This window comes from Sciurus vulgaris (genome assembly GCF_902686455.1).
Source record: "Sciurus vulgaris genome assembly, chromosome: X".
Taxonomy (NCBI): domain Eukaryota; kingdom Metazoa; phylum Chordata; class Mammalia; order Rodentia; family Sciuridae; genus Sciurus; species Sciurus vulgaris.
The window spans coordinates 101,782,739-101,809,157 of NC_136471.1; the positions used below are offsets into that span (position 1 = coordinate 101,782,739).

The 26,419-nt window shown below is 35.7% G+C and overlaps 1 protein-coding gene across 8 annotated transcripts in view; it reads left to right on the top strand.

Annotated features, from left to right (window-relative positions):
* The window catches only part of CASK (calcium/calmodulin dependent serine protein kinase), a 358,268-nt gene that overhangs the window by 252,717 nt on the left and 79,132 nt on the right, over window positions 1-26,419 (top strand). For all 8 annotated transcript variants that reach the window (XM_079122840.1, XM_079122842.1, XM_079122843.1 and 5 more), the window contains exons 10-11: window positions 4,636-4,735; window positions 17,265-17,386. In XM_079122840.1, the coding sequence (XP_078978966.1) occupies window positions 4,636-4,735; window positions 17,265-17,386 (222 nt within the window). The remainder of the gene's footprint in view (window positions 1-4,635; window positions 4,736-17,264; window positions 17,387-26,419) is intronic.

Here is a 26,419-nt window from a genome sequence, read left to right on the forward strand (position 1 = left end):
ACCATTTGTGTAATCATACATGTACATAGGATAATGATGTTTGATTCATTCTGTTATTTTTCCTTCCCCCCACCCCTCCCACTCCTCTTTTTCCTCTATACAATCCATCCTTCCTCCATTCTTGCCCCCCTCCCAGCCCCCATTATGTATCATCATCCATTTATCAGCAAGATCATTTGTCCTTTGTTTTTTTGAGATTGGCTTATCTCACTTAGCATGATATTCTCCAATTTCATCCATTTGCCTGCAAATGCCATAATTTTATTATTCTTTATGGCTGAGTAATATTCCATTGTATGTATGTGTATATATATATATATATATATATATCACAATATTTTATCCATTCCATCAATTGAAGGACATGTAGGTTGGTTCCACAATCTGGCTATTGTGAATTGAGCAGCTATGAACATTGATGTGGCTGCATCACTGTAGTATGCTGATTTTAAGTCCTTTGGGTATAGGCCAAGGAGTGGGATAGCTGGGTCAAATGGTGGGTCCATTCCAAGCTTTCTGAGGAATCTCCATACTGCTTTCCAGAGTGGCTGCACCAATTTGCAACCCCACCAGCAATGTGTGAGTGGAAGGAATGTGTATTTTGAAAGAGGTTCATTGGTGATTCTGACACGTCCACCTTATTGAGAGTCATTATTCTAAAGCATAAACTATAATGGTTCTATACCTATTCCATTATATGTACAAATCATAATATAATTAACCAGTTTTTGGACATGGAGATTGCTTCTAGTTTTGCACTGCCAGACATGATATTGACTGCATTTTTGATAGTAAGTTTATTATTTGCACAGTTGAACCTTTTTCTCATGCTGAAAGTCTTGTGAGACTCTGTTCTTTTTTGCCTTTTTGTATTTTTTATTGGTTCTTTTTAGTTATACATGACAGTAGAATCTATTTTCATATATTTATACAAGCATGGAATATGCCTTATTCTAATGAGGATCCCAATCTCATGCATGTAGATATTGGTGACTTTTTGATGCCAGAATATAAAATATTACTCATTTTACTTATCTGACTACCTTTGCTGAAATTTCAGGATTATTATTCATTATGGGTATAATAGCCTCAATGCTCAACAATCCAGAAAATTGTTCCTTTCCATATTCTTACATTCATTTTGACACTCAACCTGTTCAGCAGGCTACAGAAGACAACAAATTTCTAAGAAGAAATTTATTTAGATAATTAGAAATTATCCATATCATTTCCAGACTATCTTTGAAACTGTAGATTAACAAAGTTTGTGGAACCCTGCATATGATTCAAATTATGATCACAAACTTCTTTTGGTCTTCCTTTCTTTCATTATTTCACCTTATCTCTGTGAGTAAAAGTTTCTTTTCCCCATTTTGGTAACCAGACATTTCAGGATGTTGGGGCTTTTCCTCCTTTAACATCATACTCAATTCTAGAGATGTTTGTTTGTTTGTTTGTTGGATGTGCTGGGGATGGAATCCAGGGCTTCATGCATGCTAGACAAGTGCTCTACCACTGAGCTACACCCCCTCTCCATAAACTTTAGAGTTTTAATATTTCAGTTTTTTAAAAATCCTCTAGAAATAATAATTCCTTTTTATAAACTATGTAGTCCTCAGCACAGGACTAGATATGAGGAGCATATTTTCTCGAATCGAATTTAAGGATACATGAGACAGACTGTGTGACCTAGGCTGTAAGGAAAATCTGTGCTCTGGGGTTGTGAGTCTCTTGAGGGAGTACACATGGAGTCGGACCTGGGAGTCAGTTCCTGAAGGAGTTACGAGCAAAGATATGTTTATGGGTATCTGAGCTTGTCTGTCTAGGAGGGGAATCTGTTCTAGAAATCATCTTCTTTGTTTCATGAATTATTTCTATACCTAGAAAGCAAATTTCCCATATAAATAGAAACAATATTCTGTATTTGAGTGATTTTATTGCAATCGGTTTAGGAGATGGTAAGTTGAAACCATGTGATTCAATTAAGAGGATAAAACCACTTATTCCCTGTGTATATGGAAAGCAAGGAAGATTTCTGATGACTTTCTGTGATTTTTTTCCTTTATTGCTTTTGCAATTACAATAGTATGCCCTGAATGCTTCTCTGACTTACTGATCGGTCTCTTGCATTCCTGAACTGTGCATAAGTAGGAAAAGTTTGTTTAGAAATCTGTTTTCTAGTACTTAAAGGAGAAAATTTCAACTTTAATATTACTCTTAATAGATTGTGAATAGTCTTCTTAACTAAAATTATTATGTTTCATCTTTAAAACACACTGAAGTATACCTACTAAATTAAAGCAGAAAATTTGAAGAACTATTTATATAAGCTCAGATTTTATATTACTGTTGTACACAGAGGATCTCGAAAGTGATTGTGTAGTACAGAGTTTGGTAAACTACCACGTGGAGGCCAAATCCAACCTACTGCCTATAGATATAGATACACAGATATAGATAAAGTTTTATTGGAACACAGCACTGTACTTTCATTTATATTTCATCAATTGCTGATTTTAGGCTAAATGGTGGAGTTGAGTACTTGCAAAAGATACCATATGGCATTCAAAGCCTAAAATTATCTACTGTCTGGCCCTTTACCAAAAAAAATGTTGACTCCTGGTAAGTAGAAATCGTTGAACTGGGCAGAGTAGTCAGCAGACCTCAGTTCTGTCTGCCCTTGATTATGTCTCTAAGTTGACAGTAATCTTCACAGGTCGCTAAGCCTCTCTGGATCTCAGTTTTTCCATTGGCAAAACTAAATCTCCTAGAATAAGACATTTCTAAGATTGTCTCTCGAACCATAATAAAACTCTATGAATCCATGAACTATTTTGGAATTATTTTACTATTTTATATAATAGCTTGGCATTCAATATTTGTAGTCACTGAGTTTAAAGAACTAAATAAACAAAACTGCTAGCCATAAGACAGACAAAATTAGGAACTTGCTACAATTACTTCAAAAGAATTTACTTCTCAGGGTTCTTTTAAATAGTGTTTCCCTAATAGTTTAAGTATTTATAGATCTTGGACTATTTTAGTAGCTAGAACAGGGCTTAAAACTTGAAACTAACATATCAAAATCTCAGTTGGACTTTATTTGGAAATAAAAATAATGCATTTCTAAAAGTCTAATTTCAGTGTATGGGAAATATGATTTGATATATAAAAATTCCATTCCCACCCACCTTTTAGGGAACATGTATAATATGTAAACTGAAATACAATTCTTCTGTAGAAAGAAGAACTCAACATTCACTACTGTTTTTTTTCAACATGGTTGCCACAGTTCTGCATTAGAACCTTTCTGCATTGACCCTGAACTTTTGGAAATCTAAATTTGTCTGAAATGGTGGCCTCAAGATCAGGTGTTGGGTTTTTTGTTTTTGTTCTTCCCTTTCGACAGTCTACTTTTCAATTTACATTTGTAGGAGAAATAGAAACTAAGAAAATAGAAACTAAGAAAAAGAAACTAAGATGAGCCCCCCCAAAAGTGATCTTTGTGGAAGTGTATTTCTATCGTTTTCATAGATTTATTAACAAATGCCTACACATTAAGAGATGTGTCTTTCTTTTCATAAAAATTCAAGAGTTCAGTATTTAAAATTTAGACCAAGACTACTATAGTCTTGAACAACCTTGCGTGATTTGATACTTAAACCACATGAGCAATTCTGTGTAGACTGGCCAATGGCTGTGCTCATGTTCTGACCTCTATTTGTAGGGCTAGTCATGATTTCCACTCAGAAAATTTTTTACAATTTGCAAAGCACTTTCATATGCATTATGACTTTTGATAATCCTATAAGGTAAAGTATGTTAGTATTAGTACCCTCAGTTTACAGATAAGAAAACCTAGTGAGATTAAATGATTTACACAAGCAGTGTTGTACAGCTGGAAAGGGGCAGAGCTAAGGAACAAACCCGGAAGTTTTGTTAGTCTTCCTGTTCTGGAAACAATAACTCTGATCCTTTCTCCACTAGACAGTCCTAAGGTCTGCCAGGTATTCAACATGGCAGTGATCCTCAATCAGGACTCATGGAGGCTATACATGTGACTTGAAAGTCACATGCAGTTTGTTCTGATGTTTAGTCTGATTGGGAATTCATGTACAAGAGTAACACATGGTCATTGTTAAAAACAGAAAGAAAGGCGGAAAAAAGATTTTGAAAAGAAAAATGGCTCATAATCCTACTATCCAAGGATAATTAATACAATGAATATTCTGGTGTATGTTGACTTTTATATCTATATTAACATTTTTTCCAAAAATGAGATCATACCATACCTTGTTTTCAAGGTGTGATTCATCACAAACATCTTTCCATTTCATTAAACATCCCTTCTGCAGCATCATTTTAATAATGACTACCAAATATTCCATTATGTGGTACATATTTGAGTTCAAAATGTAATTAGTTCATACACTTTTGCAATTCCCAACAGTGTTATTGTAGTGTATGCATATGTAATTTATTTAAAGGGCTCCAAAATTATTTTAAAAGTTACCTTTCTTCCAGCCAACATCGTCTATGTATTTGACTGTCTGAACAATCCTTAAGATACCCACTTAATTAACCTTTTATATTTGTGCATTTGTTTTAATCATATATTTTTCATCTCTGCTTTAGGGAGCAGTACTAGCCGCTGTGTCAAGTCACAAATTCAACTCATTCTATGGGGATCCCCCTGAAGAGTTGCCAGATTTCTCTGAAGATCCTACCTCCTCAGGTAATTGCGTAATTCATCCATTCAGCTGTGTAAATCACTTGGCATCTACATCCTTTCTCTTCAATTGTAAATAAACTTTTTTCTGTGTGAATTTAAATTCTCCAAGGGATTTTATCAGCAACCAAATTCTACCTACATATGTCTTACTCCTTTTCATTTTAGTTCCAAAGTGTTCCTCCACTAGTACTCCAAAACCAACATTTCACTTTTTTCTTTTTACCTCAGTAATATTTCTTCCCCTTTCTGCACTTCAGACCTGACATTACACTTCATCTAGTCCAACATTACAGTCAGTCTTTTTGGATCTTTCCAATCACCTTCTCCCTCAACAAAAACTGTTGTAAGAATTCCCCCATGTCATCACGTTAAGTCAGACTTTGAGACAGCACTACTTTGAAATGAATCTTTCAATGGAAAGCTGTCTTGTAAGTTTTGTCTTGAAACAATTATCAAGTTCTCTCTATATAAAAAGTCTATAATCCATGATATAAGTATTCAAATAGGAAGAACACAGAAGAGTTACCTGTTTTGATGAACTGTGTACAGGTCCTGAAGAAACCTGATAGTGTCCATGAAATCATTTATGCTCAGACTTCCATCTTGCCAGTGAGATATTCTCAAGGGTCATTTGCTGAAAATCCTAAGGCTCCATGTATATGTATATACAGATGTGTGTGTGTGTGTGTGTGTTAGAGTTTTAATTTTTTATTTATGCATTTCTTTATTAACTCCTGAGTTATGTCATCTGGCCTCAGCTTTTCTTCTTTCTTTCACTAAAGACACTCAGTATCCATCATGTGGTTGACTTTGCACTGCTGATTTGATTTTTGTACTCTTGGACTGGCATTTTCAATACTCATATATCATCATTGGAACCAAGGCCCAAAGTGTGAGTTGGTTTTCCCACAGCCAACAAGATGAAAAGAAGGAATGTACTAGTACTTCTTCCCTGTTTTTATGCTTCTGCCCTCCTCTGTTCACACACTTGTACACACACTCAGAATTTCTAGCCAGTTAGAATGTACTTTTTTACCTTGTACAAAATGACAGGATCAAGTTTCCCATTCAGCAGGTATATAGTTCCTCATTTTAACTTTTACCAATTGGGATATGAATCTTCCTCTTTTGAGTGAAGGTGATTTCCAAAAACATTCAGAAATGGGAATCTTAGATTAGAAGTGACTCTGAGGAGAAGACCTTTCTGTTGTGCTGGCTTGGTAACCATCCAAGCCCTTACCACATGGAAGGCAAGGTTGTGCTTATAGGTATGGTTCCCCCATATTCCCTATCATTTTATCTGTCTCTTCTTGCTACTAATTCATTTTTCCCCTCCCCCTGTGACTTTTTGTTACCTTGAATTTTACTCTTGTGTGTTGAGGCTGGTACTGGGGATTGAACTGAGGGGCACTCTACCATTGAGTCACATCCCCAGCCCTTCTTATTTGTTTATCTTGAGATAGGGTCTTGTTGAATTGCCCAGGCTAACCTTGAATTTGTGATCCTCCTGCCTCAGCCTCCCAAATTCTGGGATTATAAGTGTGCACCACCACACCCGACTTGGATTTCAGTCCTTTCTCCTCCCACTCAGATTACAGTTGACCCTCTTTAGAATAGTTCTTATGTCACAATGTGACTACATCAAGCAGCCACATACTTGGAATATATATATATACACACACACACACACACACACACACACACACTATATATATATATATATATATATATATATATATATATACACTATATATATGTGAGATTTTAGATCCGTATTTCTACTATCATTTGCATCTTTAGAAATGGTCCTAGAAAACAGTATGGTCCTTGCAAATCACTTCATAGACCTAATCTTCAGTGTTGGCCCTTAATTAATATTTATCTCTATCTAGAAAGAATTTAACAAGCTCTTTCATGTTCTCTTCTGGGAAGAGTTGGATTTTTCCTGTAGGGAAAGGAATTATCACTTTATAGAAGTGCTTATTTTCTATTCAATATATTTTATTACCCAATTTTTGTCTCATTTTTAGTATAATCTTTAGGTGATTTGGTTGAAATAGTTTCTGATTATAATACTTGATTTTTTTAATGTTTGTGGTCCAGGGGTGCTCTCCCACTGAGCTACATCCACAGCCCTTTTTATTTTTTACTCCGAGATAGGGTCTCACTAAGACGCAGTGGCTGGCTTCAAATTTGCCATCCTCAACCCAATTAGCTGGGATTACAGGCATGCTCCACTGTGCCCAATAATATTTGATTTTTAAGCTAAAGAAAGAAACTTCTTACACCATCTTACAGGTGTCCTGCAAACCCTCATATTAGTTATCCACAGTTTACATTCCTTCTTGCCTTCTACCTCCTGCGATCATACCCAGTTTCTTTTCTTTACTTTTCTTTTTAAATTTCTGGATCTTAATGATCTTGTAAGCAGTCTGTATTTTCATTTGATATGCTAAATGTCTGTCATAAGTATTTTTCAATGGCATTGTCTGGGTGCTACAAATAAAATATGGAAGAATTAAAATGCTCTGTATGTGACTAATGCTAATCACCCCCTAAATGAGGAGAAAATATTTTTATATGTTCAGAAGCAAAAAATAACAAATAAATTTTTTGAAGAAAATTCTTAACACATTTCTAAATTTGACATACCTATTGGGAATTATTCGTACATTCCTGAAGTCAATTTTTAATACCAAGTCATTTAAAGGAAGGCATTCTACTGTTATAACCAGCATTATTTATCAAATAGCTAATCTGCCACCAAGCATCCTTTATCTGCAACCAAACAGTAGTGGTTATATGGTTGGTTGCAGAAAGCCAATTATATATTTTAATTGGACTCATATAAAGCTTCACACTTTCATAAATTAAAACATCTGTGTTTGCTTTTCATTATTTTTTCATTTCATTTTTAAAGTATATTCATTGATTTCCATACCTGAATTTTCTCTACTTCTAATACTTAAATTCTGCATCATTCCTTTTAAGTTCCCAAAGTTATCTTTCCTGGTGTCTTTCTGTTGAAATTTGTGTGGCTTTGTTTTAGAGAAGAAAACACAAAGCACTTTTCATCATTACCTGAAAGTTCATTCAAGCCCATAGCACAAAGAGAAAAGGATCACAAAACATGTGCTTGTAGGGCAGGGCCATGGGGGACAGGGAATGAGGGGTTAGAAAGACAGAGGACAACATAAGGTCACCAATTGTTCTTTCTTGAGATGGACTGTCTTTGTGTTCCACCTTTAGGCACTGCTTTTTATATGAAAATGATAATGGTAGGTAGGTCAGTTTTTTTAATGACCTTTTTGGACAAAATTAATACTGGGCAATCCTAATTTGGTCCCCCAAATTTCTTGCAATTCTACGGCGCTATGAAATGCCAGTATTTGAGAAGAGCCATAAAGCTGCCTACTCACAAAATCCAGCATGTTTTCTTAAATTGAACCTTATCATGGTAATGAGTAATATATACTATATGCATTCAGGAAAATATGAATATTTGAAAATCACAATTTAAAAACTAGCTTTCCAGTTTGTCATCTAAAAGAAAGTCAAATATGCTTGTGTTAGGTCATTTACAATATAAAACAATGTTTTATAAAAGATGTTTTTCTATTTTGATCATTGAAATTCATCCATTGTCCATATACTAGAATCCATGGAGTTTAATCTTCTGATAAACAGAGTACTATTGCTTTGTTACTTAATAAATCAAAGTGGATATATTCTATTGTCATATTTCAAATCAAAGAAGTCAGAATCAGAACCCAGTATTTGATGTCTGAAATCCTGAACAGTCTGGTGATTGTGCTCGTGGAATGTGAGGACTTCCTTTGGGGTCAGCTGGGGGACTGCTACTTCTTGCAGCTCATCTGATGGGCCCAACTGTGGCTTGATAACCTGTTTGCTCTAAAATCATACTGTTTGTTGTTTGTCCATATGCTGCCTTCCTCCTAGGACTTCTAGCAGCAGAAAGTAGGTATCCCTTTGTTTTCCTCTAAGGTTTATCTTTTATGCAAAAGTGTTTGGCTTTGCATGGTTCATAATCAGCTTGACTTTTTCCTTGGCTGTTTGTGTTTAGATGTTTAAATCTGAATTTTAACACTGTCTGACCATGAAATTAAAACCTGGATATATTGATTTCCTGAGGTATTGTTGCACAAATCTTCACTTCTCACTTCTTTCATAAGAAGAAAAAGAGGCAGTGTTAAAATTTCAGCCACATCTTACATTATTTCACATCTGAATTTCAAACACAAATACATTAATTCTGGGGAAAGGGTAACGTTTTATTTTATAGTTGGCTTTCAAGAAAACTTTCAGGGTAAGTGAATTTTCACTTGACAAATTACATGACCTCTAAGTAGTTTTCATTACTTTCTGTTATTGAGTCCATTTTCAGTTTATTAATAGGGAGCTGTGAAATAAACTCTGAAATCATGTCTCTTAATAACTTTTATGACCAAGTAGACATTTGAAGGGAATAATATGATAGCTAGATTTTAATGACAAAGGGATATAATTTGCGAATGTGAGAAAATTAAAATGTAAGAAATATACACACATAAATGATTCTAAATAAAACTGAGGTGATCTGGATAAAATAGATGGATTGTATCAATTTCAGTATTCTGGTTGTGATATGCTACAACTTTTTGTGAAATGTTCCCAGTGCAGAAATTGAGCAAGGTACAGAAGGCATCTATAATTATCTCAATAAAAATTCAATTAAAAATAAAATAAACCTTTTCCTCAAAGTTGTGTTTACTAAGGGGAAAGTAGATAAAAGACAAAGGGTAAATTAGAAAATCTGGGTGCTGATCATTGAATGGATTGTCACATTTTCTTGCATTCATTATTTGCAGCTCAAATTGTAGCCAATTTCATCTGAAAATCTCGTGGTGTATTAGTTATCTCTTGCTGTGTAATGAAATTATCTCATCTCGTAGTTTTTGTGGGCGTGGAATGGGAGCTTGACTTAGCTCCCATCTCCCTCGAGGGCTGGACCACAAGGGGAATCACATGGTTATTGATAGACTTTAGTTCCTCACTGGTTGTGGGTGAGGGCTGTTCACAATATGGCAACTTGCTTCCCCAGTGCCTGTGATCAAAGAGGGCAAGAGCGACATTGCCTAAGATAGAAGACATAATCTTTATAATTTTGTCTTAGAAGTGATATCATATAACTTGTGCCTTATTTTGTTCGTTAGAAGTGAGTCAATAAGCCCAGCCCTCACTCCAGGTGAGGAAATTGATCACACGAGGGTGAGAATACCAGCGGGTGAGAATCATATAGGGGTCCATTTTAGAAGCTGCCTACCACATACAACCTAACAACTATTAAAATGAAAGACTTTTCCCAAATAGATTCAGCACTCTCCTATCTCTGTCTCTGTCTGTGTCTCCTGCCCCCTTCTTCTTCCCTCCCTTCTCTTCTTTCAATCAGCCAGACCTGTCATGTCATTTGGGAATGAGCATTGTGGAGTTATCAATAGAGCTTTACACAAATGGGCACCTAATAGCCAGCAGAATGTTGTCAAAGTACCTTGAAAACATTGGGCTCAAAGATGTTGCTATTTGGTAACACAGACTATTTCAATAAGCATAATGGCATTAGAATTATAGCATCTATATTCTGACAAAATGCATATGTAGCATTTGCTTCTGTTAACTCATAAAATTTGAAGTGTCCATACTATATACATAAAGAATCTAAAATATTTATCACCATGTGTAATTTGAATTGGACATAGCACAGATATGTAAGTCCAAAACAATTTCCATTGCAGGATTCACTGTTGCTTATAACTTGATTGAAAACCGGAATTTGCTTTGTGCAATGTGAATAAAAGCTATTCCAGGGGGTAGGGAAGTGAAAAGAACTTGACTGCAGAGGGACAAAAGGGATGATTTTTGGAGTAATGACAATATGCACTTAAATTGTTAAATTTTAACTTAATAAAGTATACCTTAGTAAACAATTCTTAAAAAATGTTATTGTGCTTTCAAGGAAAGGTTTTTGGGTTTTTTGTTTGTTTGGTTGGTTGGTTAGTTGGTTTTGGTAGCGGGGATTGAACCCAGGGGCACTTAATCACTGAGCCACACTCCCAGCCCTTCTTATTCTTTATTTTGAGATGAAGTCTCACTAAGTTCTTAGGGCCTTGCTAAGTTCCTGAGGCTGGCTTTGGACTTGAGATGCTCCTGCCTCAGCCTTCCAAGCTGCTGAGATTACAGGCTTGTGCCACTGTGCCCAGCACAAGGAAACATTTTGATTGGGTGATAAAAATGTGTGTGTAGTGATATAGTGTTGTGTTAATGTATCACTAATATAATAGGAAAGAGATTATTGAATACTCTTCAGGAGGAGAAACTAGAGCCAATTCAGATGCTGGATTTGCTAGTCATACTGGGTTTCATGGCTATATGTGTAATTTAAGAAATACGCACAAGTCTTCATTGAAATAATTGCTAGGGAACATAGGTATATCAACAGTGATTGCATGGTACACTTGAGATTTGTGTATTTCACTCTATGTAAATTTTACCTGAGAGAGAGGAAAAAGGATTAAAAACCTTTACAGGTTTAGGTTCAGTTTAGGGATGAAATGGCCGATGTTAACCACTCTGTCATTTACTTTACTTTGAAATGAAAGAAAAATAAGGTGAATTTGTGGATGGATGGTTGGATAGACATGTGATAAAGAAATACAGCAAGTTGTTAACAATTGTAGGATGTAAATGGTGTACACAATTCTTTCCAATTATCTATGGTTAGAATTTTTCATAGTAAAATGTTTAGGGAGACAGTTTTAAAACAGATTCAGCCTACTTTGACACAGAATTTTTCAGTTTAAACATTCTACTGTTTATTTTTCTGTCCTCCTTTTGGGTTATTTTTACTCAGTCAACTTTTTCAGGAGACCTTTCAGTCTTGTAATGAAATCATTCCAGATCCAAAGCTTTTATTGACTTTAGAAGCATATTCCTCTTTAAAGAAATAGGCTTTTAAAACAGTTGATATATTTATACTTTTTTGACTATTATTTTGGAATAGTAGTAGGAAACTTTTTAAGAGACTTGTTTATATCAGTGAGATTCTTTGAAAAAAATGTTTTTTGAAAAAAAATGTTAAAATGTATGATTATCAACCTGATTATTAAATACAAACTTGATTCCAAATGAACTAGGCAAAAAGAAAAAGTAAAATACTATTCTGAAGGCAGGGCATAATTGCTTCTAATAAATTCATCAATGCAAATTTTGGATCAAGGGCTAGAAAAAAATCCTTATATGGTAAATAAAGTTGAGATTAAAGATGTAATAGAATTTGGACATCACTCATTACCAAGTGCAGATTATTCTAGTACATTGCTGAGAGGGAAACATGGTTTTGGGGAGGCTCCTTCTGTAGCAGAAGGAACACTGGAGTAGGAGTCAGAGACTTGGGTCCTAGGATTCACTCTTCTGCCCACTGTTTGTGGCTCTTGGATGGGTCACTTAACCCTACCAAGCCTCCAGTCATTCCAATATAAAAATACTTGCCCTCAGATGGGGTTATTGTAGAATCACATAAGATAATAAGTATGACAGCATTCTAGAAACTATAAACTGTTGTACAAATATTAGTGTTAAAATGATCTTCATTATGACTTTAAGGACACAGTAGTATAAAATAAATTATTTTCTATGGTTAAATCTTTTGTTCTAATACTTTCTTTCAATTTTTCAGAACTTGCTCAGAAAAAAATCATTTCAATCAAGTATCTTTTTATGAAGTGTCTTTTTGTACAATGCACTGTCCAAAGCACAGGCCAGAATTCAAAGACACTAGGATGCCCATAATCCTGCCATAATGTCCTCTGAGGAGAATTTGTGTGCTATTTATTGATCACTTTTCCCCCAAGGTGGTTGTAAGCTTATTCAGTGATTTTATAGGAAAAATGTCCTTTTCGATCTTTGAGAAAAATGAATAGTTCTTACATATGTGACAGAATTGATCTACAAATGAATACTAGTAACAGCTTAATAGGTATGTGCATGTTGTATTAATTATCACTATTGCCTGTGTTTAAAATCTGAAACAAATAGCAAATGGGAAGGCCCCAGCACTGTCTTTGTGTCCATTTCTATTTTATAATGAATTGAAAAATTATGAGGTTTGTGTGGGGTGGGTACTGGAGATTTAACCCTGGGGCACGTTATCACTGAGCTATGTCCCCATAGTTCAGTTTTAAATACATCCCTGTTTTTTAAATTTGGAGACAGGGTCTCACTAAATTGCTGAGACTAGCCTTGAATTTGAGGTCCTCCTACCTTAGCCTCCCAAGTCACTGGGATTACAAGCAGGAGCCACCATGGCCAGTATTATGGGACTTTTAAATAGGCTTGGTTCTGAACTGCAGATATCAGTTATGCACATCTATTGGATCAAGAATATATTCTTTGGTTCTGCTGGTCACATCCAAAGAAAGAAATAACAAACTAGATTTTAAAGGAAGGTGTTAAAATGGTCAAGGGTGAAGAAAGATTTTAAGATCAGGCCAAAAATATGTTTTTTCAATTTGCAAATATGGAAGGAAAAGTATAATGTTCCTACCTAATTACAGAAACTTGAAATTAGGGGCACCTTTTTGAGTCAGGAACAGACAGCTTGAGTGCAAAATATTTCTTTTCATGTTTGAAAGCCACTAAATTCATTATAAGACTATAAATCAGGTCAGAAGAGAGAAAAGATCAAAGAAGTTTAATAGACCTGTGGAGACTGTAGGTCTTGCCTCTTGGAGATGCAGGCCAACCATTGCTTTGGTTCCTTCCAGCAAAGCGTCCATCCAGTTGGGCTCATGAGCACAGATTCAGCCCTTTGTGAAGGTGATGAATTCCTGCTCATCCACCTCCAGAGCAGCCCCTCCCTAGACAGCCTATATGTGTGCCACTTTGATTTTGCCTCAGCTCTTGCGTTAACATCAGTACAGTAGGCCTACTTCGCACACCAGCCTGAGAAACCTTCCTCAGCGATAGGGCTCAGCATTGTGTTTTCTCTGAAGCCCCTGGCTAGTGCCTAGCAGAAAGCATGAACATTCAGTAAAAGTTGGGGTTATGATCTGACCAATAGGGCATTATCAAAGTTCTTCTCCAACCTCCATATCCACACATAAATCATAGTTCTTATTGAAGTTTCCTCTATGTTTAATATCATGGTCAACTAGTGTAGTAAGTCAGGCAGAGCATAGACTTTGGGTTGAGTTTTGGACCCCTTTGAACCTAGGTCCTCTGTCTAGAAAGGTGGATAATAGGTCAACCTTACTGTGTTGGCCTGGCACATAATAGACACTTAAGAATTAGGAGCTACTGTTATTACATTTTCTTGGGACTTACTTAATTCAGTGCATATTTTGTGGATGTTATAAAATGAATAAAATATAGACCTGCCTATGGACCTTACATGCAGAAAAAAGAGTAAATAAGTGCATACATAAGTAACCCACAGAGTGTGCTGGTGAGACAGGAACTGCCCAGAGCAACTCAGGGAGCTCACAGACCAACGAATGATGCATCCCTGGTTGGGCACATCCACAATTGCTTCCCAGTCATCAGACTGGCCATCTTAGTGATTTTTTAATACAAGGTTGTTCTTATTTTAACCTTATTAATAAACTACCACATGTATTACTGTCAGCACAAACAATGCTGGTTAGAGATAACAAAAACTAGATACAGTTTTACTAAGTTAAAATTGTATTGAGTGAAAATTGTACTTGGGTTTCTGTGTTACCTGTTAACGTTTTCAAAATATACAAAAAATAATAATTTTATGACTATTTTTATTATTGTAGTTTCCTACGTCCAGGAGTTTAGAACTGGCTTTAATAACTTGATAAACCTGGTATCGTTTAATTCTGCTATTGATGATGCACTGAGGTCAGAAGTTCAGAGGGACATTTGGGATGGATTTCTTCACATCATCTCTTGCTTTTCAAGGCTCTAAATGAGAGACAAACAGAGAGTTGGCTTTGAACTAATTTTCAGATTTTTTTCACCACTTTAAACAAATAAAAAGTCCCGAGAAGAGCAGGTAGAAGAAAGTGGATTATGTTAATTCCTCTTCAGGAATATCAGGGGAGATGAGTACTGACTTCTGCCTTTTATGTTTTTTATCCCACTTAATATTTCTAGTGAAAGAATACCAGTACCCTGGCAGGTATAATTATTCAAAATAAAAATTATCTATAGCTACTTCAACAAATGAATCATCAAATTGGTACATCCATACCATGGACTACTACCCAGCAATAAAAAATAACAAATGAGAATTATGTGGACTTTGAAAAAAAGACAATTCAAAATGGTTATATATGGCATGATTTCACTTATATAGCATTCTTAAAATGAAAAAAATATATAGAAATGGAGAACTGATTAGTAGTTGCTAGGGACTGGGAGTAATAAGATGGGAGGGAAATTAGTATGGCTATGAAAGGGCAACATGAAGGATCTTTATGGTATTGGAACATCCCATAGCTTGACTGTCAAAGGCCTGGTTGTGATAATGTACTAAATTTTCACACTATGTTACCCTTAGAGGAAAGTGGGTAAAGGTACATTAGATCTTTGTTTTTTTTTTTCTTTCTTCTTTTTTTTTTTTTTTTACAAATGTGTATGTCTCTATAGTCATCTCAAAACAAAAAGTCAAAATTTAAAAAATAGCCACAGTAATTTCCACGTGGATAGCCACATGATTTGTGGCTTAAACATCAAATCTTTAATATAATTAAATAGTGCTACAAAAATCAGTAGCTTATATAGAAAAGTTTTTGCTCATGTAGATTTTGAACATATGTACAAGAATAGAATAGAGTATAAATAAGAAAATAAAGATAACTACTATTATCTTTTTAGCGTTTTTCATTCTGGGTTTTTCCTGCATTTGTGTTATATAATTTATTGTTAATCACAATTGGGAGTATACAGTGTATATGATTCTGCATTCTACTTTCTTGAATTTTCTATCATGAGGATTTCTCTACATCTTCACAAATTCAAAAATAATGTCCATTTGGCTACATATTGCATCATATGTATATTCTATAATTTATGTAATCACCATCTGTTAGATTTATATTTATTTTATACAACAAATATCCTTATGTATAAATAAGTCTACTCCTATTTTTACCGTAAGATAGGTTTTTAGAAATGAAATTCCTCAATCAAGCATGTGAACCTTTTTAAGGCTCTTTGATATATGTTACCAGATTGCTTTCTGGAAAAATGGTACTGATTTAGACTCTCACCAATAAGTGCACAACAGTGGATGAGATCTAACATAAGAATTAGACACAGCATAAAGTTCCCAAAGAGAATTCTATTTTTATTGAAAACAGGGTTTATCAGTCTCAGCACTGCTAACAGTTTGGGCCAGATAACTGTTGTTGGAGTGCTGTCCTGGGCATTGTAGGGTATTTATCAGCATCCCTAGCCCTCTGGATGCCAATATCTGCCCTCCCCCTGCTGTTGGGACAACCAAAAATATCTCAAGATTTTAAGAAATGTTCCCTCGGGAAGCAAAGTTGCCCCTGGTTGAGAACCACTGATCCAAAGACTTAAATGTGCAACAGAACATTTATTCTTAGACTTTCTCTGGTGTATACAAATATTCTGAAGTCTAGACTCTTCGGGTTTTGGTTTTGTTTTGTTTTGTTTCGTTGTTGTTTTGATGGAGGATATAAAGTGCATATTGTCTGCAGAGTAAAATAGGTTAACCATTTCTTCAAGGCTATATAAATGACTTTGATACTACCTAGTGTGTATCTTTCCTTACTAATTACCTGCCAGGAGTCCTTGATTATAAGAGGAAATATGACAGTGTTTCCTTTGTGTCCTTTAAATATGGATTGTATTGAAACTGCATATGATATTTGGAAGTATCGGTCAGTATAGATACACGTTGGCTTTGTCTTCTGAGAAAGAAGGGCCAAAAAGAATGAGAATGTTTTCAGCTTTCTTGACTTTGCATGTAAAGAAAAGAATGAATGAAGTGGGATTTTTGTAACTAAAGTCTGAGACTTAAAAATCCTCTGAAGTTTAAGTGGCAGGTGCTCCCAGCTGAAGGTTTGTCTCCCACACCTACAGCTGACTTATTTCTTGATGGATGTCTCCTGCATAAAAAGGCCTAATGTTTCTATAATATTTCAAAACACCTTGGGATTCGACAGCCATACTTTCTTTCTGATATATAACTTGCTGCACCCAGATCTTCTAGTAGTTCAGAGTTGATGAATTTCCTTCATTCAAATAAGACAAGTTTCAGCTTACTTTAAAATATGAAGAGCACACAAATACATTGTTGAATACAGAAATTTACCCTAAATACCCTGCCCTTAAACGATTTGAAACTCATTTAAGCCTCTCTTTCAGTAAAGACACTAGCCTTTCAAGTTCCAATGTTAATTTATTATTCTTAAATGTAAGTTAAGGTTAGTTGGAAATTGATTTCCTGTACTAGTTTTTTCCTTTCTGTTTGCCCCTTCAGGAGCAGTCTCACAGGTGCTGGACAGTCTGGAAGAGATACATGCACTTACAGACTGCAGTGAAAAGGACCTAGATTTCCTACACAGTGTTTTCCAGGATCAGCATCTTCACACACTGCTAGATGTAAGTCTTATTTTTTATTTCTCTTTCTTTTGTGGAGCTTGGGGAGACAAGTTGAGTACTTAGCATACCTTTTTACTTTTCAGAAATCCAGATGTCCATCCTAACAATCCTTTTTCAGTTGCCTTAAATCTCTGAGAAATGTGGCAAATCATCCATCATCGATTCAGAATTGAAATAAAGTATATGTGTAGTACAAATGCAATATAGTCTATCAAGCTACAGTGGAAATTTTACATACATATATATATATATATCTGTATTTATAAATTACATATGCATGCAAGTGATTTGTGAGTTTTTAAAAAGTGTATACCACAACCCTAATTTACTGCAATATCTTTGTTTTTATTAGAAGAATCCATTGATCTATAGCTGTGATTATTTTTTATTTCCTTAAAACACTATGCTGCAAGCCTGAATATAGGAGAGAGGAAAGCATATGAGATATTATGCAATGGACTGTGTTCACACATTTCATATTTATCATCACTGGGCTTCATAGAATCAGTGTCTTTTCCTTAAAACATGAGTAGATTCCATCATTAAATATGGCAGACTCCAATGACAGCAGATTGGGACCCAAAGAAAATTCAAGCTGCCCATTCATTTCTGCCTTCAGTTCACTCACAGTTTAAGTAAAAATACCTTTCTTATACGACCTGGTTCACTTTAGCAGTGAACACAGTCTTGGGTACTTCTGATGATATTTATACATGCTAGTCATTTTACAAGAAAACCCTTCCCTTAATAAGAGAATGAGGGGCAGGCATGTGGCTCAGTGGTAGCACACTTGCCTAGGAAGTGCAAGGCCCTGGGTTCAATCTCCAGCACCACGAAAAGAGAGTAACATTTGCTTTAGGGTCCCAGAACTGTTTCATGCTGATTAATCTACCATATGATGCAAATTACACTAAAAACAAAAGTTCCCAGGATGTGTTCTACAGAACATCCCTCTGGGAGGTAGTAATGGGTGTTGCCACAGTGGGAAGGGGAAGTAGATCTTAAATTTATTCATTAAATGATTTGTTGCCTAAATACATTTGGGAAATGCTACATTCTTTTGTCCCTTTATACAGATTCACAACAGCCATTATTACATTGACAGCTCTGAGATGTCTTTGCTTGAGCAAAGAAACCTGTTGAACTTTAACAGCATCTCTCAAACTAATTGTGTTACAATATTTTATTCACAATCCTGTTGAGCTCCATTTTGATGAAGTCTAGTTTGGAATAAGCTAAGCCAAGAGTGTTGTTTTGCTTCAGCTTCAAACTATATGGTTGTATGTATCTGACACTTGCTTCTAGAATTCCCTAAATTGGTTCAATTCAAATTAATTATCAGATTTCCATAGTTGACTTTTTACATAGTGCATGGGTTTATCAGTGCTAACAGCTATAATGACATGCAATTCTAAAATTTGAGTGACTTATCAGAATAAAAGCTTATCTCTTACACACCTCACAGTTCAATGCTAGCAGATAAGGAAGGTTTCTTCTACTAAGTCACTCAGGGACCCAGACCTCTTCCAGCATGTGGCTCTGCTGTCATTCCATTTCATGGAATCTTCCTCTGCATCCCTTGCATTCAGCCAGTAGATAGGAGAGAATATGGAGAATCTTGTAGGGTCAACAGTAGGAATGGGCTATGTCAGTTTTGCCCACATTTCATTGGCAAGTACTAGTCATGTGCCTACTTACATGCAAGAGAGTTGGAAAATATAGTTTAGAAATACATTTAGTCAGAAAAATGAAAGAAATTTACTTGGCAAAATAAAGAATTGGATCTTTGCTTTTGTGTAATTTTTCTTTAAAGCATTTTTTGGTGGGCTGGGGAGATAGCTCAGTCAGTAGAGTGCTTGACTTGCAAGCACAAGGCCCTGGGTTTGATCCCCAGCACCGCAAAAAAAAAAAAAAAAAGTTTTTTGGGGAGGGGTACTGGGAATTGAATCTAGGAGCACTTTACCACTGAGCTACATCCCCTACATCCCCAAACCCTTTTTTCATTTTTGAGGGAGAGGATCTCACTGATTTGCTTAGGGGCTTTACTAAATTGCTGAGGCTGGCCTCAAACTTGCTATGCTCCTGCCTCAGCCTCCCAAATCACTGGTATTATGGGGTGTGTGCTACCATGCCTGGCTGTTTTAAGTAATTTGAATATTTCAGATTGTATTTATTTTAAAGAACTCAGTTGCCTTGAGCACCAGAAAGCCCTTGAGATTCATTCTGTTTCGTGGATAGCTCAGTAGCATTCCATTATCATGATCTTCTTGATCATCATCGTCATCATTATTGTTATTGTTGTTATTTGAATTAGAATTTGACTTGTATTCACTTGTTACTTAAATGTCTACTGCTCACTATCATTTGGTGCTAAAAACTTCTTAAATGTGCATTTCCCACAGAAGTCATCCCCCCACTTTACTAGAACTAGTTAATGGGATATTTGTAAGATGCTGTAGCAGGGTGTGGAGATTTATTTTGTTGTTGATTTCAGTGTAGTCAGTGGTTAATAAGGTCATTGCTGAGTAGATTTGCTGACCTTTTTTAAGATCGAGGACTTTCTGTAAGGTAAAGGCTCAGAGTAGCCCAAATTGGTTTTCATAGTTGTATGTTTTTTATCATTACAAGGTACCTGAGCACACTGAACTTGAGACTACAGGGGGTGTGTAAGGACATTGCTGATTTGTATTCAGACACAAACTAGACTTTCCAACTGAGCCATATTGCCACTTAGTTCCCAATGCAGAACTTCTCAGACCTCACTGGAAATATTAATTTTTAATAACTACTGCACTTTTCGGTAGAAATCATCATAGTTTCAGAAAACATTCATAGATTTTAGTGAGGAAAACATACTTAAACTTTCTTTTAATTCTTTTGAATTACAAACCTAAATAAGTATGTGCATTATCTACCTCTGGCCCAGTCAGTACAGCTCAATTTTAAATGAATCTGTTGGACTGAAAATGAATCATGCCCATTAAAAAGACAGGGTCATGGGCTGGGGGTGTGGCTCTGTGGTAGAGCCTTACCTAGTGTGCATGAGGCCCTGTGTTCTATCCCAGCACCACAAAAACGAAAGAAAGAAAAAGACGCAAGAACTACATGCGAATGCTAGAATTCTCCAGAAATTACTATGGGGCCAAGCCCTGGGCAGTGTTTGGATGCATGTAGTTCTAAGTATCCAAACTGAACTATCATTAAATGAAAGCTTAATCATCATGAGTAACATAAGCCATAGATTGTGCCCTTCTCTACATCCTGTAAATTAGATTTATTAAGCTTTGTTTTACTGATAATAGGCTACTTTTCAATGTTATAATCAATGAAGTATTCAAGTGGCTGCCATATAGAGAAAGCTAATCATTAAAAAGACTTTTTTGGGGTTGGGGATAGATCTCAGTAGTAGAACACTTGTTTAGCATGCACATGACCCTGGGTTCCATCTCCAGCAACTCAAAAGAACTGGTTTTTCTAATTAAAAGACTTTTAAAATACTTAAATGCTTATGGTATACATTAGAAAGGAAACCTGGGTACCCGGGTATGAACAACTCTTGGGAAGGAGCTATTAAAACATTGGCTATTCAGGGTTTAAGCACAGTGATAGAGCCCTTGCCTAGCATGCAGAAGGCCCTGAGTTCCATCCCCAGCAACACACACACACACACACACACACACACACACACACACACACACACACGCACGAGAGGGGGGGAAGAAGAAGAAGGAAGAGAAAGGAGGAAAAGGAGAGAAAAACTTTAACCTTTCTTTTTTTTCTCTCTTCCAATGTTTCCTATCTCATGCTTGTTTTTTTAATAACTTCATTTTATTTTTTATGTCATGCTGAGGATCAAACCCAGTGCCTCACATGTGCTAGGCAAGCACAAGTACTCCACCACTGAGCCACAACCCCAGTTCCCATGCTTGGTTTTGCATTATTTTTTTATAGAATCAAAATTGATTCTTTGTTAAGGATTAGAATGCTGATACCCAGTAACAGAGTTTTGTGAACCATGGCTTGATTAAAGTTACTTGATCCCACTGAGCCATTTTATGAAATATCCTTATTATATTTATTTTATGCCTGTGAATTCAGCAACACTAAATATGTTTAAGGCTATAATATTTAAGTTTACAGAAAGAAACAGTAGTAAGTTCCTAGGGATGACTAAAGAGCATCTAGGACTTTATTTTTTTCTAGCCAGGCTTTTAAAATAATAAGCTCAGAATTTTAAATGGCATTATTAGAATTTGTTTAGAGGAAACAAAATGAGTACAATATGGAAAATCCTGTCATTTGTAGCAATGTGAATGGACCTGGAGGACATTAGGTTTAGTGAAATAAACCAGGCACAGAAAAACAAAATCTTCATGACCTCACTTATATGTAGAATGTAAAGCTGATCTCATAGAAACCAAGAGCAGAATAGTCATCATGAGAAGCTGTTAGATGATGGAGGGATGAGGAGAGGTTGGTGAATGGGTAGAGAGTTACTATTGGGGGATTAAGTGCTAGTGATCTATTGCACTGTAGTCAACTAGTGTTGTAACAATATTGTATTGAATTTCAAAATAGCTAGAAGAGAGAATTTTGAATGTTCTCACCACAAAGAAATGATAAATGTGTGAGGTGACAAATACATGTATTTAGTTTGTTACTTACTGTATATGTGTATCAAAGCATCATACCATGCTCCATAAATATGTAGCTTATTATGCACCAATTTTTAAAAAGGAGAAGCACAGTGGTTCCACAGAAGAGGAAATGTTTTCTGATTTGAATTCTAGCAAAATACATCAAGTTGAATCTGTAGTTAGAAATGGATCCAGAAATCTCTAAATATTTACTGCCTAACCACTTCCACTACTCCTCATTTTGTGGGGAGAAATACAGAGGCCTGAAGAGGAACTACTTGACTCTGTCTGTACCATTCTGTGGTTAAAATTTTCAAGCACTGGCGTTGAGATGGTCTTCATATGAAATATATAGATCAGTTTTAACAATTTGGCATGAGTGATAGTTGGCTAGGGCTGTCCAAACCAATACACCAGAAACTGAGTGGCTTAAGACAGCAGAAATTTATTCTCTCACAGTTGTACAGCCTAGAAAGTCCTAAATGAAGGTGTCGGTAGCTTCCAGAGACTCCAGGGAAGAATCCTTCCATCCCTTCTTCAAGCTTCTGGTGGTTGCCCACAGTCCTCGGTGTTCCTTGGCTTTTAGACACATCACTCCAATCTGCCTCCAATCATCACATGTCATTCTCCTGTGTCCTTCTGTGTGTCTTTGTCAGCACATAAGTGTCATGTGTCATTGGATTTAGAGCCCATCCTAATTCAGTATGACCTCATCTTGATTAATTACATTTGAAAAACTGCTATTTCCAGATAAGTTCACATCCTGAGACTTGAGGTGGACATAAATTTTGGGGAGACAGAATTTAACCCATAATAACATATAAAACTGATTTCGCCCCAAATTAATTCTTCAGGTATGAGAACAAATTACACAAATCTATTGTAAAATAATGTAATGTTACCCTGTCAGTCGGTCATTAGGCTTTCTTGGGAATTGAGGTTAAAGTATGGTCTATGTCTTTTCATGATATTTTGTATCAGTTATGGTTGGAACTTGTATTTGGCACATTGGATGGCCAGATGATGGATACATTATTTTTTTTTTTTTGCTTGATGGTTTTGATTTTCAAATTTGAAAAACATTTTGCAAATATTTAGTGATAGTTCTCAGTCTTCTCATTTTCTTGTAGAAATTTTCCTATTACAGAATAAACGTTTACTTTATAAGTCAACGATGTTACAAAACATTGTTAAATGACAAATTTATCTCTCACTGCCAAAGTTTGACAACCAAGTGTTAAACATTCGCCCACCATCTGTCATACCTCTGAACAGCTGTTAGTATTTGTTACATACTTTTTTTCATAGAAAATATAATGCCCCATCTAATGAAGATTATTTTTGTAGGAAACCTTAAAATTGCTTTCTAAAAAAAATGCAGTTGGGGGCTGGGGTTGTGGCTCAGGGGGAGAGTGCTTGCCTAGCATGTGTGAGGCACTGAGTTCAATCCTCAGCTCCACATATAAATAAAATAAAGGTTCATTGACAACTAGAAAAATATTTTTTTAAAAAACACAATTGATGATTAGATTACTAAAGCAAAAAAGCTTACTGCAGTAGAGGATCACAAGTTCAAAGTCAACCTGGGCGACTTAATAAGACCCTGCCTCAGAAGAAAAGAGAAAAAGGGCTGAGGATGTGGCTCAGTGATAGAGCACCCCTGGGTTCAATTCCTAGTGCCAGGGTTGGGGCGGAAATGAAGCACTGTTGGAAGTTCCTTTGGTGTACTGTGGATCACATAATGTCATTTGTGACGCATTGCTCACACTGCAATACAGCAGTGCGATGCCTCCTGGTGTTGTCCATCTGTTTTAACACCAACACACCAAAGCCACAGAGATGCAATGCCCAGAAGCTATCCAGGAGATCAGCCCAGTAGATTTCCCAGGTCGATTATACTACATTAAAATTTAGTTTTATGGCTAAGAATTACTATTAACTCTACTGACTCAAACATACTAAATTTGATTCGCTCAAGAACTATCTTGTTAACCAGTGTGTCATTGTGCCTTATGGAAGAAGCCCAAATTGTCTTTTTCATTTGAAAACATTATAAATTACATAATTCTGGGTATTTTCCAATAATGAGGATACCTTAGAGCAATATGTTTTAGCTCGTTCAGTACATATTTGCCATTTCCCAAAGTTCACAGCTTTTTTTGGCAAATGTTACTTAACAACATCAGTGCTTTGGTCTTTTTTATGATGATAACATATACCTAACACAATTTACCATTTTAACCATTTTTAAATGTACAGTTCAGTGGCATTAAGCATAGTCACACTGTTGTGCAACCATCACTACCATCCATTCCCAGAATTCTTACATCCCCCACAACTGACTCCATTAAGCACTAACTTCCCATTCACCTTCTTTCCTTAGCCCCTGGCAACAACCATTCTCCTTTTTTCTCTGTCAATATTACTACTCTAAGAACTTCAATATAAGTGAAATCACACAATATTTGTCTTTTTGGGACTTAACATAATGCCCTCAAAGTTCACGCATATTGCAACATGCATCAGAATTTTCTTCCTTTTTAAGGCTGAGTAGTCTGCAATTGTGTGCTTGCCATATTTCATTTGTCCACTCATCCCCTATCCATGTTTTGTGGTTACCAATTATATAGTAGGAAAAAACAAATTCTCAGAATAAGGCTATCTAGTACTAGAAGGGAATTCGCCTTGGTTCCATCTCCATCAATTGCTCTTTCTGGGTCCCAAGTTAACTCCTGTGTTCTACATCTTTTTGAAGGGAATGTGTGATTTTTCTCTGAACATATTGACTACAGGAGTCCCTCAAGTTCCTGTATTTGTTCAGATGAATTACTTCTTTTTTTCCAACAACTAATTTTTATTGACACGTTTTGCGTCTTTCAGTTCATGTCCATTAACAAATTATGACAGTGAAAATTATTTTAGTTTTATGTTTTATATTCATTTTAGAGAAAAATTTGTTTTTATGCCCTTACATTATAAGTGTCCTGAGTTTGAATAGGTATGTAGATTGCTAATGAGCTTTTTTGTTATGTTCCTTGATTCTTATGTTTCTGCTGATCAATCTTTTTTGTCTATTAAAATGCTTTTTTATTTTGATTCATTGTACACAAACGGGGTACAATTATCATTTCTCTGGTTGTACACAAAGTAGTGACATACCATTTGCATAATTATACATGTACATAGGGTAATGATGTTTGTCTCATTCTGTTATCTTTCCTTCCCCCCGCCCCTCCCCACCCCTCATTTTCGGATAAAGAAACTGTGGTTTATATACACAATGGAATATTATTCAGCCATAAAGAATAATAAAATTATGGCATCTGCCTATCAATCTTTTCCTTCAACTTGAAGGACTACTTTTTAAATTTCTTGTAAGTTTGATCTAGTGCTGATATATTTCTTCAACTTTTGTTTATATGAGAAAAATATCACACTTTCATTTTTGTTTTTTTATTTGTTCTAATTAGTTATACATGACAGTAGAATGCATTTTGACATCATACATAAATGAACTTTAACTTCTCGTTGTACATGATATAGAATCACATCAGTCGTCTAGTCATATATTTACATACAGTAATGATGCTTATTGCATTCTACTCTCCTTCCTATCCTCATACTCCCTCCCTTCAGTTTCCTCCCCTCTGGCAAATCCAGAGTACCTCTATTCTTCCCTACCCCTGCCACCCTTATTGTGAATTAGCATCCACAGATCAGAGAAAACACTTGGCCTTTGGGTTTTGGGGATTGGCTTATTTCCCTCAGCATGATAGTCTCCGGCTCCATCCATTTACCAGCAAATGCCATAATTTCATTCTTCTTTGAGGCTGAGTAATATTCCATTATGTATGTATACCACATTTTTCTTCATCTATTCCAGATAAATGACTTCTTAAGTCATAGTTTGGAATTTACTCTAGAATACCAAGAGTAATCAATCAACCTGTCCCAGGTATCCATGTTTCCCACTAAATACTATTCCTTTTTATGGCATCATAATCAACTTTATCAGAAGACAAAGGAATTTTCAAAAAGTTTTCAAAGTACAACAAGCACTGATTCTTTTTTATGCTATTCTCCAAGAAAGAAGGGGTCTTCCCATTAGGAAGAAATGTGATATGCTCAGTTATAGAATGTTTGATGGGGTGGATTGCAGTATTTTCACAATCCAAGAACAAGCTGCTTTCTTCTCTTTGTGACCCTTTATACATCATTCCATAAAACCGCTTCTGCCAGACTTTGTGTTGTTCTCTTTTTGACTCACAGAAATTCATTTTGACTATAACTACTCATCCAAAAATGCTTACCTATGCAAATATGTTTGCCTATGCAAAAAAAGTTTACCTATGCAAAATAAAATCCTATCAAAAACCAAAGGTAAATAAATATGTAA